Below are 18,801 nucleotides of genomic sequence, written 5' to 3'. Positions count from 1 at the left end.
GACTTATTGACACCCTACTCTGTACCATTTGGAATACGAAATTTCAACATTTATCCTTATCAGAAAACGTAGACTAAGGAAAACGTCACTGTTATACAGTAGACTCTCGCTAATTCGGCTCTTTTAAGATCGGGCTAATTTTTAATTCGGGCGGCAGTTAAATTCAAAAAAAGTTAGTTGACATTTTTCAAGTTTGATTATGATTATCAAATGAAACAAATATCCTTAACTTTACCATGGTTTGTCTTTTAGTTTTGATGTGATTTTGCATTATTATGGGATTTTCATGAAATTTACAATATTATATGAGCATGTAAACTTAATTGCATGTAAACTTATGCAGTTGAACAAAAAATTGTTGCATTTCAAAAAGTTTGTTGCCCGAATTTCTCCCTAATTCGGGTGACATTTCGGTCCCAAATGCCCGAATTTGAGAGAGTCTACTGTAATAATAATAATCACTGTTATAAAATTTACATTTACACTTTATTAGATACTTTAAATAAAATTTCAAGATTTTGACAAAAGTGTCAATAGGAGTTCCCTGTCGAAGAGGTGTTCCTTCGACCCTACTCAACAATTTTTGACGCACAATTCCTTCCTAATTAGTTTTAGAGGGGCTTTTGTTTGAGGGTTTAGAGATAAAGCAATGAAATGATTGCTTATTCTAGCGGAGAATGTAAAGAATATTTTGTCAAGTCAAATGGCTTAAGAGTAATAAACTTCAATTTTGAACCAAAATTACTTATCCGTTCGTAACCGGTTCATAACCGATTCATAAACTACTCAAAAATCTCGCAAAATAACTTACGAGTAGTATAATTGAATTTCGGTTAAGAATTAGTTATCGCGTATGAACCGGTACATTACTGGTACAAAACCGATTGAAATTGACTCAAGCTTGCCAGGAATTCCTAAGACCTTTCCAAGAAACTCAAACGTGGTTCGGTCTTGAAATACGCTCTCTGGAGCCTTTTAACCTTTGACCTTGAAAACCCATTATTAGGAATGAGTCAACAACATTTTTGTACAAAGACGAAATATCGGCCTAGGTAATCTCTCTAAAACGTAAACAAAAATGAAAAAAATCGTACGACATGTTTTCAAGCAATCCCAAAAAACATGGTAAAATGAGGGACATGTTAACGATCCTTGAATTGACTTAGAATTGAAGCATTACTTATGGCGTCGTTGCAAAAATTGTCAACTTTTGTCACAAAATAATATCGAAAAACCAAAAAAAATCAAATATTTTATTTAGTAGCTGAAAAAAATACAACAAGAGAGCGCATAGCTGTCAAACCGCTGGTGACAGCGTTTTCATATTTTGCATAGTGGTAGTTCATTTGGATAAAAGCCTACAAAAGCATTTTCGATAATATTTTGTAAAACTTTTTTAAACCGTAATGGAACTCAAACGTGACAATTTAATGTCGCTATATTTTGCAGGAAATGCGGAAACAGCTATCGTTAGGGCTCTTCAAAATCTTGAATGTAATTAAACTTTCCGTTCTTCGAAACATAACTTGGTACAGGGATACTAGTAGCATTTTAAAATGCTTTGGTGGAGGTCTAAAAAAATTGCTTCATCGCTAGTCATCGTTCTTAAAGTACTTTCTTCTTCTTTCTGCAAAAAAACGATTTCTGAGACGCATAGATTGCAAATAACCATGAAATAAATATTGTTAAAGGACCTCTATATGAAGCCTTAAAAATCCTGAAATGGAAGAGACATCGTCGATCCTCATAAAGGAGTTATGCTCGATCGACGAAAGAGTAAATTCGCTTGCACGTTCATGGTCAGTTCCAGAATGTCATTTTTTCTGATAAGAAAAATTTTCAATTGAGCAATTGATGTTCAAACAAAATAATAGTGTATATCTGAAGGAAAGATAATTTAGACGTTCGAATGACCACCGGAAGTCAAGGTCCACCTTTTTGAAGGTCTGGACTTCCTTGAAGACAAATTATCGCTCTCCACTGGGGTTTTTAGACTGTATCGGCAAAACGAATGCCAATGTGTTTCTGGAAATTGTCCTGGAAGGAGTGTTGGAGTCGTGGACAAACAAAAATTTTAGTAAGAAATAATGGAAGTTCGATCAAGACTCGGCAACGTCGTAGAAATCACGCTCCAAACAAGTTTTGGCTAAAAAAAACGTTGCGCACTTCATTTTGGGAAAACAATGACCTCCAGAATTCTTGGATGCAAAATCGTTTGACTTCTCTAAAAGACGCCTTTTGTTGGTTAATGTTAGGACTAAAAAGTAGCAAAGTGTCGATGAGCTGAAGGCAGCCCTTCCTTGTGAATAGCAGGACATTCAGAAGACTGACATTCGTGCAAACTGCGATAGCACTTCCGACAGACTTAAGACCATAATTAAGTCAAAATAAGATCGTATTGAACAAAACTGATAATATTCAAAAATTTTGAGGTATTTACTACTTCTTTTCTTTTTTTTCAAAAAAGTTGAACAAAAAATAAGGATAATATAGCGCTTTAGTTTGTTGCATTTTTTCAGCCACCCTGTATTCTGATAGCACATCAAATTTTTTTTTTAGTTTTCAGAATCATTTTCTGACAAAAATTAGAATGAGGCCATAACATAAGTAATGACGCTACCCTATGAAAGGTTCCCTCAGAAGTCCCAAAAGAAATTATATTATTTATTATTCACGACAAATCTTCACTTTCCTCTATAATACGCCCTTGGGCTCCTCATAGCCTCAAATACCTATTTTGGGGCAAGAATTTCTGTATATCGGCTTAGGTGCAATTTTTACACTTAAACCCTATACTTCGGGAGAACCACGCTTATGTGTTTGAGTTTGGTTCGGGAGACCAGACGCGCGCATTCTCCTGGATCATGAGGATGGAGTCTCTACGATGCGATGTAACGATTCAGGTTGAATCTGCCTTCCGCGAAAGCATTTAAACAGGCAAGCCGCCTTTGAGATTATTAGAAGTCGTGAAGCAAATGTAAGGGGATGAAATCTGAGGACCACTTCTTAAATTCTGAGAACTTTGGCGATATCCCAATGCTTGTCCTTATTGAGAGAAAATGCTCTACCTCTACATGGCAAAGAACCCATCGGAGTTTAGGAGATCTATTCATGAAGTTTTTTTTAGGACTTTCTATTGACCACCCTTATGCCGAAAATCTCGAAAATATATCCGGTAAGTGAAACCGACGGTGACACTTCTATTCTGCTGTTTCAGGACAAAATTGTCCTTCCGGTGAGCTTCGGTGAAGTGGTTTAATCCAAAATTAAAACATTCAAGGTTCCAGAGTGTAAGGTATTTACCTGTGATAGAGATAAACCCAAACTGTGATATACAAACTGCTATTCCCTGGCTTCCAGCCTCAATAGAAATACCTGTGATAGAGATAAACCCAAACTGTGATATACAAACTGCTATTCCCTGGCTTCCAGCCTCAATAGAAATACCTGAAATGATATAACACAATCCTAAGATTTATCCCGCTCGAACGACGAAATTTCCCTTTGGTCGGAATACACAATTCCTTTAAAAAGTTCCCGCAACAAAACTGCAGTCCGATGACTTCCACAAAGCCTCGAAAATCTTGGATTTTTACACACAGTAGAACACACGTTCTTAACCAAAGACAAACTTTATTGCAAGAGGAAAAAAAGAACAAGTCGTGTTGCCAGATGGGCAAATCAAAAAAGAACTTTTCCCAAATGTCACGAAGTGGTGAATTCAAGTGGTGAGAATTCCCACATTTTTCCCCCGTTGAGATGGACATCTCAAGACTCTATGGGAAGTCTCGCCAACCTGTTCACTGCACGTCGGTAGGTTCCAGTTGGGGTTTTCACAGTGACTACTCTGACAATGGAGTCGGCTCCTGGATGCACTTCGCTGATTCTACCAAGAGTCCATAATCCCTTAAAGTTGTCAGATCTTAGCAAGACTAGATCACCAATTTTGAGGTTCTCTTCATTGTTTCTCCATTTTTGACGAGGCTGAAGAGACGTCACGTATTCTGAATGCCACCTTTTCCAGAATTCTTGAACCAGACGCTGTAAGAACTGCCAACGAGTCAGACGATTTGGATTTTCAGCTAAGTAATCTGGACCAGGTGACATTGTGAGTGGCTGAGTGATCAACAGATGTCCTGGAGTTAATGCCTCGAAATCATCAGGGCTGGACGACAATGGACACAAAGGCCTGGAATTCAGGCAAGCCTCGATCTCCGCCACCACGGTAGACATTTCCTCATACGTGAGTTTCGTGTCGGAGAGCACTCTCCTCAGATGATGTTTCACGTTAGCCACTCCACGCTCCCACAGTCCACCAAATGTGGGAGAACAAGCAGGAATGAAATGAAACTGGGTGCCACTTTCTGCCATGAAATTCACAACTCGATCACGATGCTTCTTCACAGCTTGAATTACATCTCCACTGTCACTGGGCTGAGCGGCACCAACAAAATTCTTTGCGTTGTCGCAGTAAATATTCTCACAATGACCGCGGCGCGCCGTGAACCTCCGTAAAGCGGCGATAAAAGCATCAGTTGTCAAGTCACTCACGACTTCCAGGTGTACCGCTTTTGTAGCCATACAAATAAATAGACACAGATATCCTTTTACGAGTACGGCTTTCCTTAATTTGCTGGCACGCAGGGTGAAAGGCCCGGCAAAATCACAGCCGGTATTGATAAAAGGACGTGCTTGGCGCACTCTGACTGTCGGCAAATTTCCCATTTGCGGTGTTAGGCCCTTTGGTTTGGCCTTGAAACAAATTACACATTTGTTTATGACTGATTTTACACTCTTTCTCTCACCAATAATCCAATATTTTTCTCTGAGTACACTTTGAGTGAGAGTAAGTCCCGAATGAAGATGCACTTGATGAGCTTTCTCAATCAATTTGAGTGTAAACAAATGCTTTCCGGATAACACTATCGGATGACGAGCACTGTAGTCCAACTTGGAATTTTGTATTCTCCCTTTCACACGCACAATGCCCTCACTGTCCAGGAAGGGTACAAGTGGAGAGAGCTTACTACCACACGGTAATATTCTTCCTTGCTGAAGACATTTTATCTCATCTGAAAAACACTCTTTTTGCGCGACTTTGATCAGCTGATTTCTCGCAGTGTCAAGCTCAGTGACATTGAGGTTATCACCTTTTGACAGTTTGTGTCTCCAGCGTAAAATGTGAGCTACGGAGCGAATTAACCTGGACACATCCGAGAACATCAGGAAGATTTCATTGGGATCTATCGTCTTTTGCACCACAAGAGACTGGGTGACTGGAAGCTTCTCCTCTCCAGTCAGAACATCATTGTTGAAATTCGGGAGAGACACTGGCCAATCATCACTGTTGTTTTGAAGCCAAGATGGTCCACTGGGCCAAAGAGGATGATTCGCAAGCGCCTTGGGAGTCATCCCCCGTGAAATACAATCCGCCGGATTGTCACGAGAAGCCACATGCTTCCACTGAGATGCTGGAATTACTTCCAGGATTTGATTTGTTCGATTGGCCACGAACATTTTCCACCTACTTGGATGGCCATGTAGCCAGTGGAGCACCACCTGAGAGTCAGTCCAAGCTGTCACGGTAACATTGTGTGATGAATAAGCCTGTTTGACCTTCTGAACCAGAAGACTGAGCAACAATGCGGCACACAATTCCAGCCGTGGAATTGTCACGACATTGCGGGGCGCTACGCGCGATTTTGCGATCAGGAAACGCACCACGAATCTCTGATCTTGCTCTGGTCCACGAGCATAGATGACTGCACCATAACCTCTCTCCGAGGCATCAGCAAATCCATGCAGCTCTATCTGTGAATTTGAGGGGTTAATCAATCTAGGCAATTTTACCTGACTCACAAACTCGATCTCTTCTTTGATGATATTGTATTCTTCTAGGACCTCAGCAGGCAGATCATCATCCCATCCAATAGAATATGACCATAGTTTCTGGAAAAGTATCCTGAGAGCTGCTGTGACTGGGGATATCATCCCGAGAGGATCGTAAATTTTTGCTGAGACCGAGCAAAGTTCCCTCATGGTTGAGACTGACGGAAGTGGCTCATCCACGACCGAAAGAGTGTCTTCACCGGGCGACCATGCCACTCCAAGCACAGAGTGTGTCTTCAAGCCGTGTGCTACATCCTCCGGAGTAACAGCTTGATAATCAGACGGAATCCTATCAAGAATTTTCGAAGAGTTTGAAGCCCATTTGCGTAGATTAAACCCTCCCTTTGCAAGAATTATTTGAATTTCATTTCTCAGCTGATTGGCTTCCTCCAGCGAATCAGCCCCTCCCAAAAAGTCATCCATGTAGAATCCTTTGCGAATTTCCTGGGAGGCCCTTGGGAATTCAGCCTCGTAATCCTGCGCTATTTGGTGAAGTACTCGGGTTGCAAGATAAGGTGCACAAGCTGTGCCATAAGTCACAGTTGTGAGTCGGTAAGTTTGGATGTCCTCATCACAATTTTCTCTCCACAAGATCCTCAGGTAGTCTCTGTCTTCCGGTGCTACCAACACCTGCCGGTACATTTTCTCAATATCTGCAGTATAAGCATACTGATGTGTTCGAAAGGAGAGAAGCAGAGATACAAGATCCTGTTGAATTGTCGGCCCGACAGCCAGGATGTCATTGAGCGAGATCTTGTGGGGTCTAGTGCGGGCAGACGCATCAAAAACGACCCGAAGTTTAGTCGTGGTACTACTCGGCCTGAGCACTGCCATGTGCGGAATGTAGTAAGATTCGGAAGGGGATACCGAAACCTCCCTGGCTGGCACCCTTTCCATATGTCCCATCCTGAGGTACTCCCTCATAAACTCGACATATTTCTCATGAAAGTCCGGGTGTTTTTCGAACTTTCTTTCCATACTGTGCAGACGGAAGAGAGCTGCAGATTTGGAATTTCCCAATTCCCCATGGGCTATCTTGAATGGCATTCGAACTTGATAGCGACCACTAAAATCTCGCTGAACATTTTGCACAAAATGTTCTTCACAATACTGTTCTTCCTCTGACAGGATCTTGACATTTGAGTTGACATCTTCGACCTCAAAGATTCGCTTCATCAAATCGTCCATTGATTGAGTGATGTGGAAAGACTGTACTTTGGGAACTTCTCCGCCAATCTTCCCTCCGAGTACCCAACCGAAAATGGTTAATTGAGCCACAGGGACATCATCATTCCCCCGAATGATCTGTGGCAGGTTAATGGCCATCGCAAATTCTGCACCCAGGATTATGTCGATGTTGCCAGGAGTGTTGAATGATGGATCTGCTAGCTGCAAAGTCCTCAAATGCTTCCAAGTTTTTGGCTCTACGACCATAGAGCTTGGCAGCATTGCCGTCAATTTCGAGAGCACTAACGCCTCTGGTTCTATGTGCTCCTCCGGATGGTGGATTGAACTCAGCACTAAAGACACACTGCCTCTAGTCTCACCGACTTTGACCTCTCCAGGTCCATTGACTTGAATTTTATTGCGACGTCTCATCAAGCCTAAACGTTGAACACACGCCTCGGATATGAGATTGCACTCCGATCCACCATCAATTAGAATCCGACACACTTGTTTCTGATTCCTGGAATCCAGCACATTGACTAGGGCAGTCGGCAGCAAGACTCGTGTGTTGCTAGTAGAATGGTGTATGATTACTGACTCCTCCGGAGCAGTCTCTTCTTGATTTGTTGGTGATGTAGATTCTCGGTTCCCTTGAGAAGCCTGTGGCTCATCTGAATGCAGCAACGTATGGTGCTTTCTGTCGCATACACGACACCTGTATTTAGATGGGCAGTTATCACTGATGTGATTGTCTTTCATCAGACAGTTATAACACAGCTTCTCAGTGAATACAAATTTACGCCTTTCCTGACGAGTCATTTGTTTGAATGCATCACACTTGTACAACTCATGTCGCATAGCACATTTTGGACATTTCCCAGCTTCCGTGTGCAGAGTCCTCACGGTACCCTTGCCCTGAGATGCCCTTTTCTCTGGTTTTGTCTTGTGTTGATCAACTGGGTTAGACTTCCTAGTCCAACGCTCCATTGCATCAATTCTATTGTCCAAGAACTCGAACCATTCACTGACAGTGGCGAGGTCATTGGTATTCCTGTTTTCTTCCCATGATTTACGAGTATCCTCATCCATGAGGTTGTTCATCAAGTAAACTATCCAGGAATCCAATGTGTAGTACTCTGGACCCATTTTTTGAAGTTGAAACACAATGCGCTTACTCTCGATGGTGATCTTCCTAAGAGATTCCAGAGAACCCTCTTTCATGTGTGCTTGTGACATAAATTTATCAATGCAGTCGTGCACAATGTGCACCTTCTTGCCATAGCGTCTCTGAAGCTCATTCCAAAGCTCCATGTAATTTTCATCCGTGATCTCCAGATGCTCAACGTGCTTAAAGGCTTCCCCCTTTAATGCGAGCTTCAAATACTGCATTTTGTCGCCCGCCGACAGGTCACAATTGTTGTGTACTGTACTGTTGAAGGCATCTGCGAAGGCACGCCAGTTGGCATATTCACCATTGAACTTTGGTAGTTCCAACTCCGGAAGCTTTGGCCTCGACGTAGCTCCCATACGTGAGGATGTTTGCCTGTGGATCTCTGCCATATCCCGCAGAATTTCTGTGAGTTGACTATCCCTCTCACCAGATGGTTCGCCAGGTTGACCTCCTGGGACATGGCCAGGTATTAGACTTGCAATCGCCTCCCTTACCAGTAGAAGGATTTCCATACATTTATCCACAAACTGATCATATTGCGTCTCCTCGACGCCATGCAGCTCCTCGTCTCCCGACACGAGCTTGAGAATGCTCTCCTGATTGACAATGAATTCTTGTTTCAACTCGCCCAGAGTTGTCTGAAGAGATTCCCATTGTGCAATTGATTTAGGTGAAGCATCCTTGACAGTGGCGGTTAGCTTCCCAAGCTGCCGCTTCTGAAATCGCTGGGTCCTCATCAGTGACTCGAAACTATCCATAGCTGCTATCCTGATGAAGTTCTCACGAGTAGACTCAATAACTTTTCCAAAGGGTGAGTCCAAAGGGGCGAAGGACCAATGTAAGGTATTTACCTGTGATAGAGATAAACCCAAACTGTGATATACAAACTGCTATTCCCTGGCTTCCAGCCTCAATAGAAATACCTGTGATAGAGATAAACCCAAACTGTGATATACAAACTGCTATTCCCTGGCTTCCAGCCTCAATAGAAATACCTGAAATGATATAACACAATCCTAAGATTTATCCGGCTCGAAGGACCAATGTAAGGTATTTACCTGTGATAGAGATAAACCCAAACTGTGATATACAAACTGCTATTCCCTGGCTTCCAGCCTCAATAGAAATACCTGTGATAGAGATAAACCCAAACTGTGATATACAAACTGCTATTCCCTGGCTTCCAGCCTCAATAGAAATACCTGAAATGATATAACACAATCCTAAGATTTATCCCGCTCGAACGACGAAATTTCCCTTTGGTCGGAATACACAATTCCTTTAAAAAGTTCCCGCAACAAAACTGCAGTCCGATGACTTCCACAAAGCCTCGAAAATCTTGGATTTTTACACACAGTAGAACACACGTTCTTAACCAAAGACAAACTTTATTGCAAGAGGAAAAAAAGAACAAGTCGTGTTGCCAGATGGGCAAATCAAAAAAGAACTTTTCCCAAATGTCACGAAGTGGTGAATTCAAGTGGTGAGAATTCCCACACAGAGCTTTCGACACTATATCGTGTCTTCTTCAGTGGTTCTTTGGTTAGTCTATTATCTTGGATATTGTCACTATTTTTGTCTAAATTTACACTGATCAGATTGGAAACAACAGTTGGGAGCTATTAATGAACAAATCACAAAAATTATCACTAACAATTTTTCTGTCTCTTTTCTCTGTAAAACGGCTTGGTACTCTACCAAGTCAAGGAGTACCAAGCCGTTTTGCAGAGAAAAAAGAAAAATTGACTACTTGTGTTTCGTTTGTGTCTATTCATTTTTCCGTTTTTTTTTTCTAAACAACCAAATATCAATGAGACCATCGGATTCAAAAGTGGGTTTTTTTTTTAGTTTCATCTTAATAAAAATATATTTTAATCTGAGCTTAATTTTAAATTAATCTGAGCTAGAAAAACATCATCGACACATTTTTAACCAAAAACAATATTTTAATAAATTTCAAGTTTTTCTTTGCGATTAACAAATCCTTAAAATAAATAAATAAATAAATAAAATTGACTTACCTATAGCATTAATGTTATTTTTTCGTGCATTGATAGCAAATGGTGACATGAATTCACTATCAAATGCTAATGATCTCGCCATCAGAGCAATTGTGTTTGCAGTCATTTGCAACTTTACAGCATCTTGTTCTCCTTCAACCTGCAAAATGACAAAATTATCAACATTTAAAATAATTTTCCAAGAATAGGTGTCCCATTTCCACAAAGTAGGTGAAAATTTCTCCTTCTGAGAATATAATTGTTTGTTTTCGTGAGAATTCAATTCTCTTCAACAATCATACAGAGAATGAGACGAAAAGGTTATACTGTCTCATTTTGCCTCTATGTTACTTTACAGACATTTAGAAAACCTAATCTTATCAGCTAAGTACGAGTAGTGTTTAGAATTGTCTAGATGTAATGGTAAAAAGATGTTTTTTTTTAAGTTACAATCATATTTTCACTCATTACTAAAAACAAATTAGAGTTTTATTTAAAAAAAGAAAAAAAGATAAATATAGAAAAAACTGATTCACAACTTGGAAAGCAGATCTCAACAATGATATCATTGTACACGATAAAAGAAGTTTAAAAATACAAGTAAATGTTTCTTTTGTGCTTAAACTAATCTTAAAGGAATGTACTCATAGAGACATCAAAACACATTTTTTTTCAACACTATTTATAGAGATGTCGAATGTTGAAATTCATATTTATTTAACTTTGAAACATTATTGGAATATTTCCACTCTCATATCAATGAATTAATTTTATTGCTCGAATTCCATTGAGGGAGCAATTATATAAATGTTTGACTTCCTGCCTGATCCGTTAAAATTTTCACCTCACCCCTCCCCCAAAAAAGTCCGCTTCTCTCAACATATCGAGTTTCATACGATTTCTAACGAACAATGTCCTATTGTTTGTCCGTCCGTCCGTTTATCCATCTGTCGGGTTGTCTGCTCAAAACCATTTTCTTCGGATTTTTTTTTCTTTTTGGATAAATATTTTAGAGGTTGCCTATGCGAACGTAATAACGGGTTTTCAAGGTCTGAGATCAAAATGATTTTAAAGAACGTATCTCTTACCCGATATGAGCAAATTTGGGCTCTTCAGAAAGGTCATGAAATTTCTGACAAGTCTGAATATGTTTCAATCGGTTTTCAACCGGTAATGAATCGAATATCAGTTGATAACTAATTTTTTTTATGCATTACTCACTTATAAGGGGTTAGCTTAGTTAGTAATGGAATTACACCTAAGCTATTATAAGCGATCTTTTGAGTGATTTACTAGATCTCCTCAGCTTTAAAACCCCCGTTTTTTGTCCAATGAAACATTAAAAATTTCTGTCATATGTAAATTGAGAAAGAGGTTTTCCAACGTTTTACTCTGGAGGTTGAACATCAACGCTAAGACGGCGGTGGCCATTGAAAACTACATAGGATCTTTTTAAAATGAAACTATACTTCAAAAGCATTGCTGGTGAATAAATTTATACATGTATCTAATCTATCTATTTCAGAAGAAAATCGCAAACCAATTTATTCAAAATAACGGCTCTGGATAGCTATACATTTTTCCAACTCTCTGGAAAATATGGATACTCCAATGATTAAACTAATTTTTGGATCGTCTTTTGAACAGTAACCATCTAGTAACGCTTGCAGATCGGCGCTGTCGATTGTTTTTGGTCTTTTGGTCCGTTATGTCGAAATCACAATTTCTGAAGTATTTAATCGATTTAACTAATTTTCTCGGATGTTTCTTTTTGGCACATGTTCGCTGTAAACCTCTTTAACTAAATAAAATGCTATCCTTAATTTTTCTCAAGTTACAGTAATAAAGTAGCACTTAACGTCAAGCTTCCTTTTTTGCCATAAAACTCAACATTTTTTAATTTAGACTTATTTTTCGAGTTGCGATATCTATCGAAATCGCTAGCGCCATCGATCTGTGAACCGCAGATTTCAAGTAAAAGACCTAGTATGCCACCAAGTATAAATCGGTTCAAATCGGTTGAGAACCGGTAACGATAAATAACGCAAAAATGTTTGTGCGGTGTAGCAAATAAATCACGACTTGGAACATTTTGCAAAGCATAAAAAGCTTTGCTACCCCTTTTTGTGAATACTTCATAACAATTTTAGATATTCTTCCCTTCAAGGCAGAATAACATGCGCACGTTCAGCTTTTTGATCTTTCCATACACGGTAGACATCAATTTATCGAAATCTAGAACTATCTCATGAATTCCTTGCGTCCAAATTTGGGATGACACAAAATATTATTATAAGAATATTCCTTGTGAGATAATTCCATTAAAATTATGACCTAATCACAAAAATGATATGAGTTATAAATTTTTTTCTTCAGCTTTATGTAAGTGACGACGAGTTCAAGACAAATTCTTCAAGTATATAAATGAAGATACTTATTTCAAACTAATTTTTAGGGTGTAATATCATAATCATGAGATGAGCGTTCAGCAAAGCTGAGGAGCATTGTTATCTTTTACAAATGCTCCACGAAGAAATTCAAGAAAACTTTTGTAAATCTAACTGTATGTTTTTTTCTAAAATCAAGAAATTTTAAATTTTCTTCTTAAATTTTCACCAAAGAATAAGAGCAAAAGTACTGAAAACAATGACATCAAGTAATAAAAGAAAAGACATAAAATATTACGGTGCACGTTTCATAGCTCCATAATAGCCATTCTCACTCATACATTCCCAACAAGTGATAAAAGATTGTTTGTGTTAACATTTCTATTTGAAACGCTAATCCAACGTACAAGATTAGCTGTATCTCAAATGATTCTTCTGCAATCTTATCATAAATGATGCCATTTTGGAGAACTGCTCAAAAAAATTATTATCAAAAATTGGGTAAAATTTATCACTCAGCCTTAATTTTCGCACAGGAACTTCTTTTCTTGCGATACAAATTGTACCTCGATGTATTTAATGAAATAATCATCGGAATTAACACCAAGCAGACATAGTTGAAGTATTATACAATGTTAAGCGTCAATTGGATGTCAGTCATAAATTATATTCACGTGCACTTGACTCAATTGTCGAGCTATATAGATGCTATAGAGGGTACTAATTAACAATGCGACAGATACATTTTTTGTGTATTTTTCGCTTTGAGCTCTATTAATCTTCCTATTTAACACATTCAGCTGTTTAATCTTCATGAAATTGTGATAAATATTGCCGAGCAAAAAGGAAATTATAAATTGATGGGCATTATTTAAAATCTTGCAACATTTACAACGCGGGCCTAGGACACCAAGGGTAGTAGTTCGTGCCTGTCGATCTTCCGTCACTTCAGGAAGGAGTTCGCGGTCGATCCTAAAGCTCTCCAAGGCAAGATTTTGAATCTTGGCTGAATGTAATTCAGCCACCTTGTCCTAGGTCTGCCCTGAGGTCGAGGTGTCCTCGCAATGGCTTGCATAGCTTTTCTGGGGAGTGTTTCTTCATTCATGCTCTGAACATGACCATAACATCGAAGTTCTGATCTCTCAACTTGAAGAAGCAACTCCTCGACTCACGAACGACTACGGTCCTCACTCAATTTCGACTAGTGATTCCCTTAACCGCCCGGAGGTACCTCAACTTGGCAGCTTGTACTCGCGATCTTACTTTTTCGATCATCACCTAAATCTCTTTACCAATTACTGATCATTACTGCATAGTGCAGCAGCTTGACCGTTCCACAAAGACAGTTTTGAGTCCATTCTACTACCACTCGTGAATAACACCCCCGAGATACTTGAACTTCTCCATCTGTTTCAATGGGACTCCACTAACATGTAGATTGCATTGTACAGGCCATCAGAAAATTACTATTACCTCCGACTTGACCTCATTCACCTTCATATCTATTTCGGCACAACTATTAACAAAAGGGGTCAAGTGCACGCTGAAAGCCAGTGATAAGCCTAGATCAGCTTGTGGCAAACTCTAACGATATTTATACATAAATAATGCAAATTTCGTTTAATAATTCTTAAACTGTATGTAACATATTATCGTTATTAATAAGAAAAATTGGATGAGAAATGCATGGAAGTGTTCGAAAAATTTTAAATTTGATTATCTCAGAAACTATGAAGAATAGAGGCCTCAAACATTACATCCATTTAGAGCCTTCTTCAGGCTTGATATGTGCAAAATTTCACTTGAAAATGAAAAAAATTGGATGAGAAATGCATAAAAGTGTCTGAAAATCTTTAAAGTCGATTATCTCGGAAACTATGAGAGATAGAAGCCTCAAACTTTACATCCGTTTAGAACCTCTGTCAGCGACCCGCGAAAGTCCGCGAAAAAATTCGGGCTCCGCGAAAATTTCGCGCCTTGGGAAAATTCTCGAAAATCCGCGAAAAATACAGGACTCGTGAAAATCCGCGATAAAATTCGCGCCGCGCGAAAACCTACGCGTCCCGCGAAAACCCGCGAAAAAAATCGCGCCCCGCGAAAATCCGCGAATAAAATACGCACCCCGTGAAAATACGCAAAAAATATGCGCCTCGCGAAGATCCGCGGAAAAAATTGCGGATCGCGAATTGTATATGTCACCTTACAAATCTTCGAATATAGGCTTACTATGTAGAGAGAGAGAGAAAGGGAAAGTGAGAGAGTGCTATATATATGGGAAAAGCTTGTCTGACGCCGCTTCTCCCGCTTTTCTTCTCGCCTAACGCTAATAGCAAATTTTCTTAAATTTGAAATCTTTAAAGTGAAATATCTCGAGAACCGTTCTACAAATGTCCTATTTTTTTTTAAATTGGTATAAATTTTCTGGGCTACAATATAAACATAAAATTTTCAAAATCGAATGCTTAGATTTCGAGATAAACTACAAAACGTGATTTTTAACCGGTTCAGAACCGGTTTTTCAAAAAACTAATAACACAGAAATCATCGTACGCGCGAGTAGATATATTAAAAAAAAACATTTATGAAGATATCTCTTTCCAAACCGGAGATATTGTGTACTACGGACGGCCGGTTGGACCCGAAATTGCCGGCTTATGATTTTCGGCATCAATGATGTTCAAAACATATACCCCGTGAATTTCAGCTCGATCTGAGGCACTTTGAGAAAATCCGAGGATTGCAATAGGTGTGATTAGGAGGAATTACACCTAACTTTTCTACGGAAGATCTAAAAAGAACCAAATCATCTGCAAAAAGGAGGTGGCTCACCCTTAAATCTTCAATACGATCGCATTCTTCCCCCGAGTGTGTTTAACCCTCTAACAGTATTTTCTTTAATATGCAAAAAAAAGTTGTAAGAAAATGTTTTCTAGGATGATTATGATCCAAAAAAGTCGAAAAAACCCTCTGTTCGCGCTACTGCCTCCTCATCGAAGGCAGCGACACCAACGAGAATTTCCGACTTGTAGCTAGCTTCACATCTTATGCTGTCAAGCAATCTCACTCTCTCTGCCTTCTACACCGCGACACGCGCAATATCATCATTTTTCGCCATCTCCGAAAAATCATAAAACATCTTCTAAATCGTTCATCAGAACGCATCATAATTTAGTTTAGTTTGTAAATTAATAGTAATTGAGTGAAGTGAAATATATATTGGAAGGAGAAAGCATAAAAAATTGTTCTCTTCTCGCCGAATCCTCAAGTCTTGTATATTTCACAGGTATCTCATGCTATATTTGTCAAGGAAAGTAGTTGAGGTTCAGGATCTCATGCTTTTCATTCGATATTCTCATAGGTAAATCATCACAGGTTTCCTTCACAAGATTAGCTAGATTGGAACTCATGCTTTCATTGCTCACTTTCTCAGGTAAACCCTAACACCCTCCATTCCTCAACTTCGAATGAATGTCATACTTGTAAACTTCACTTGGGAATATAGTCTTTTTATGTCCAGGGCAATAGTATTTAGAAGGTTTGAAGGGGGTCAGGGACGAAATATAAACCTGCTTCCCGTTTCCCTTTTCCAACCATCATCTCCCTCTGGATTGCACACGCGTCACACATCCTTCTAAGTCGGTGACCGAGCGGAGACTAATCACTCTCCAAATGCTTGTATTTTTCAATCTTATCCCACCGTCCATTAAAAAGCCCCGTCCCATCTGCGTGGTGAACTGTGGTATCGACCATGTGGAGCCATTCCCAATTTTTTACAATCAGGTCGGATCTGAGACGGGAGCCACACGGCAGATCGATTTCTGCCTGCATTTTGTATTTAACTAAACAAAACTTTACTCTTACACTTCGCAAAACTGTATTTATATTTGAAAATATTATTTATCCACTTTCCTGTCAAAGAAGCTGTCAAATTGTTGCAAAGCACAAAACTTAATAAAGAGTTTTTCAAGTGCTTTCAAATGAAAGAAACTTAATAGTTCCCAATTCTGCACAAAACCAATGAAATAATCCAAAAGATAAAAAAACTAAGATTGAAGAAAATCTCAGTAAAACCTGTAACGAAATGCGAATAATTTAAATTAAAATAAAAATTCCTACCTCTTTTAGCGTATCCAACAGAAGTTTCGTAGGCACATTGTCAAAAACACCGTCTGTTGCCACGAGAATCACATCGCCGTCTTTAACGGTGAAACTTAGGGTGTCCGCAGATTCTGGACTATCACTAAGGACATTGTCCCCATGGCCAGGTGGTGGGAGGGACAATTGGAAAGGCGTATTGAAGTAGTGCTGCTGCTCCTCAGATCTGTGCACAATTTCACCCTTTCGCACCACAATAAAGCCACTATCGCCAATATTTGCCGTATAAACTGTGCTATTCTCGCGATTCAGGATTAAAACGCAAGCTGTGCTACTTCCTGCCAGACAAAACACACAGTCGTCAAAAGAAAAACACCAGGAAATACTCCAAATTAACCCAAAAAAAAACTAAAATCTTAGAGCAACGGACAACTAACCTAGAATTGGTTTCTTCTGCTCCAACAATTCACAGTAACTGTATGCTAAAAGACTAACAGGTTTCTGAGGATTAAAGCTGGCACAGGTGACTAGCCGTTCGCAAGTCTTCATGAGGAAAGAGGAAAATTCACCCGGATCGATGCCGTAGCTACGCCAACCACCCACACCATCTGCAACACCTGCAATTGCAACATTATTGGGCATCAGCTATCCATCATAATTCTGTCCCTTCCTCTAGCTCAAAAAAAAAATAGTGAGGGAAATTATTTGCATAAATATTTAATTAAAATTTTTGTTGAAATTCTTTTCTTAAATTAACTTTTTATTTAAAACACTGAGGCGAAAGGAATTCTCTTGTTCATCTTGGTTTTTAAACCTCAATCAAGTAGGTTTAGGGTCAAAATTATCTCAAAGAAATTAAATGAAATGAAAAAAATGTAAAATTAAACATTAATTTAAAATTTCATAACTTTTAAGTATGCTAATCCGGGCGCTTCGCTATTTGGATCGTTTATGACTAATCCACTTAAAATAATATTTTTATTTTTATTTCCGTAATATAGTCCCTACAGTAACATAATATAACTATTCAAGTTTGAGAAAAAGCAAAAAATAATGTTTTTATCCATTAAATAAGTGAGTGTAATCGACTCATTGGAAAGAACCGTTTGAAACCGAACAAACGTCAAATGAAACTAATACGTCAATGATCAAAACGCTACCTGAACAAAGTTATTTTGACGTTTATTAGATTTCAAACGATTTTTTGCACACCTCCTGATTTACGGTTACATTCACGATTCATTACCGATTAAGTGCGGTGCAGCCAGGTTGAATATTTCAAGATCTTTCAAAAAATCCAAATTTAAGCAAATTGGTTGAAAAGTAACCCCTCAAAAGTGATTAAATTTGGACCTTCGAAAATTCTATATAGAAATGCAGGGGCATGACATTTCCCACGTTTCCCATACGTTTCTAACGTGCCGAAAAAATTTTCGAGTTTATTCGCTATTTTCTGTCATTGCGGAACGAATTAGCAAAAAATACTTATACAAAATAAAAGCCAATTTAATAGCGAAGAGGCAACCGAAAACCCCAAATTGGCTACCTACGTAGTTTTGGAGATATCTCGTGAAATGTGTACGAAAGCAGGAAAAAATTTACACTAAAACCGGTCGCATTTTTCAGAGCTAATATCACCCCCCTGTCGAGCTGTATTTCGAACATAGGTGTCTAAAGGCGTCTACACATTTGGCACAGTTTTCGTCAAAAATTGCATTTTTGACAGAATTTTGATGTTTCCACCTATAGCAATGTTGACGATTTTCTTCAAAAATTCAATTCAATGTGTAGAGGTTTTAAAAACGAAATATTCACCTTGACTACCTCCAAATCATATTTGAAAATTGAAAGGATTCTAGGAAAAGTTTTCGAAATACAGTGCTGTCTCTCTATATGCACAGCTTTTGTGTCGGTTGCATTCAAAATCAATTTGTTTACATTTTGACAAAGTAATAAAGAAAATTATTTTCTTGGTAGCTAATTTTTCTTGTTTTTAATTTTCTTAATTTTATTTTTTCTGTCTCATATTATGTTTAAAATAACACGGAAAATTCTAGAACAATAAAAAATGATAATTTATTAAAAGAAAGAA

At 38.7% G+C, this 18,801-nt stretch overlaps 1 protein-coding gene across 1 annotated transcript in view; it reads right to left on the bottom strand.

Moving 5' to 3' along the window:
* The window catches only part of LOC129805742 (protein phosphatase PTC7 homolog), a 28,132-nt gene that overhangs the window by 1,485 nt on the left and 7,846 nt on the right, over positions 1–18,801 (bottom strand). The window contains exons 2-4 of the mRNA XM_055853864.1: positions 17,147–17,326; positions 16,731–17,047; positions 10,249–10,387 (exon numbers count right to left, since the gene is read on the bottom strand). Coding sequence (XP_055709839.1) covers positions 10,249–10,387; positions 16,731–17,047; positions 17,147–17,326 — 636 coding nt within the window. The remainder of the gene's footprint in view (positions 1–10,248; positions 10,388–16,730; positions 17,048–17,146; positions 17,327–18,801) is intronic.

Source organism: Phlebotomus papatasi, chromosome 3 (assembly GCF_024763615.1).
Source record: "Phlebotomus papatasi isolate M1 chromosome 3, Ppap_2.1, whole genome shotgun sequence".
Classification (NCBI taxonomy): Eukaryota; Metazoa; Arthropoda; class Insecta; order Diptera; family Psychodidae; genus Phlebotomus; species Phlebotomus papatasi.
Note: the sequence above shows the minus strand (reverse complement) of the source record. Positions and strands in the feature narration are given on the sequence as shown.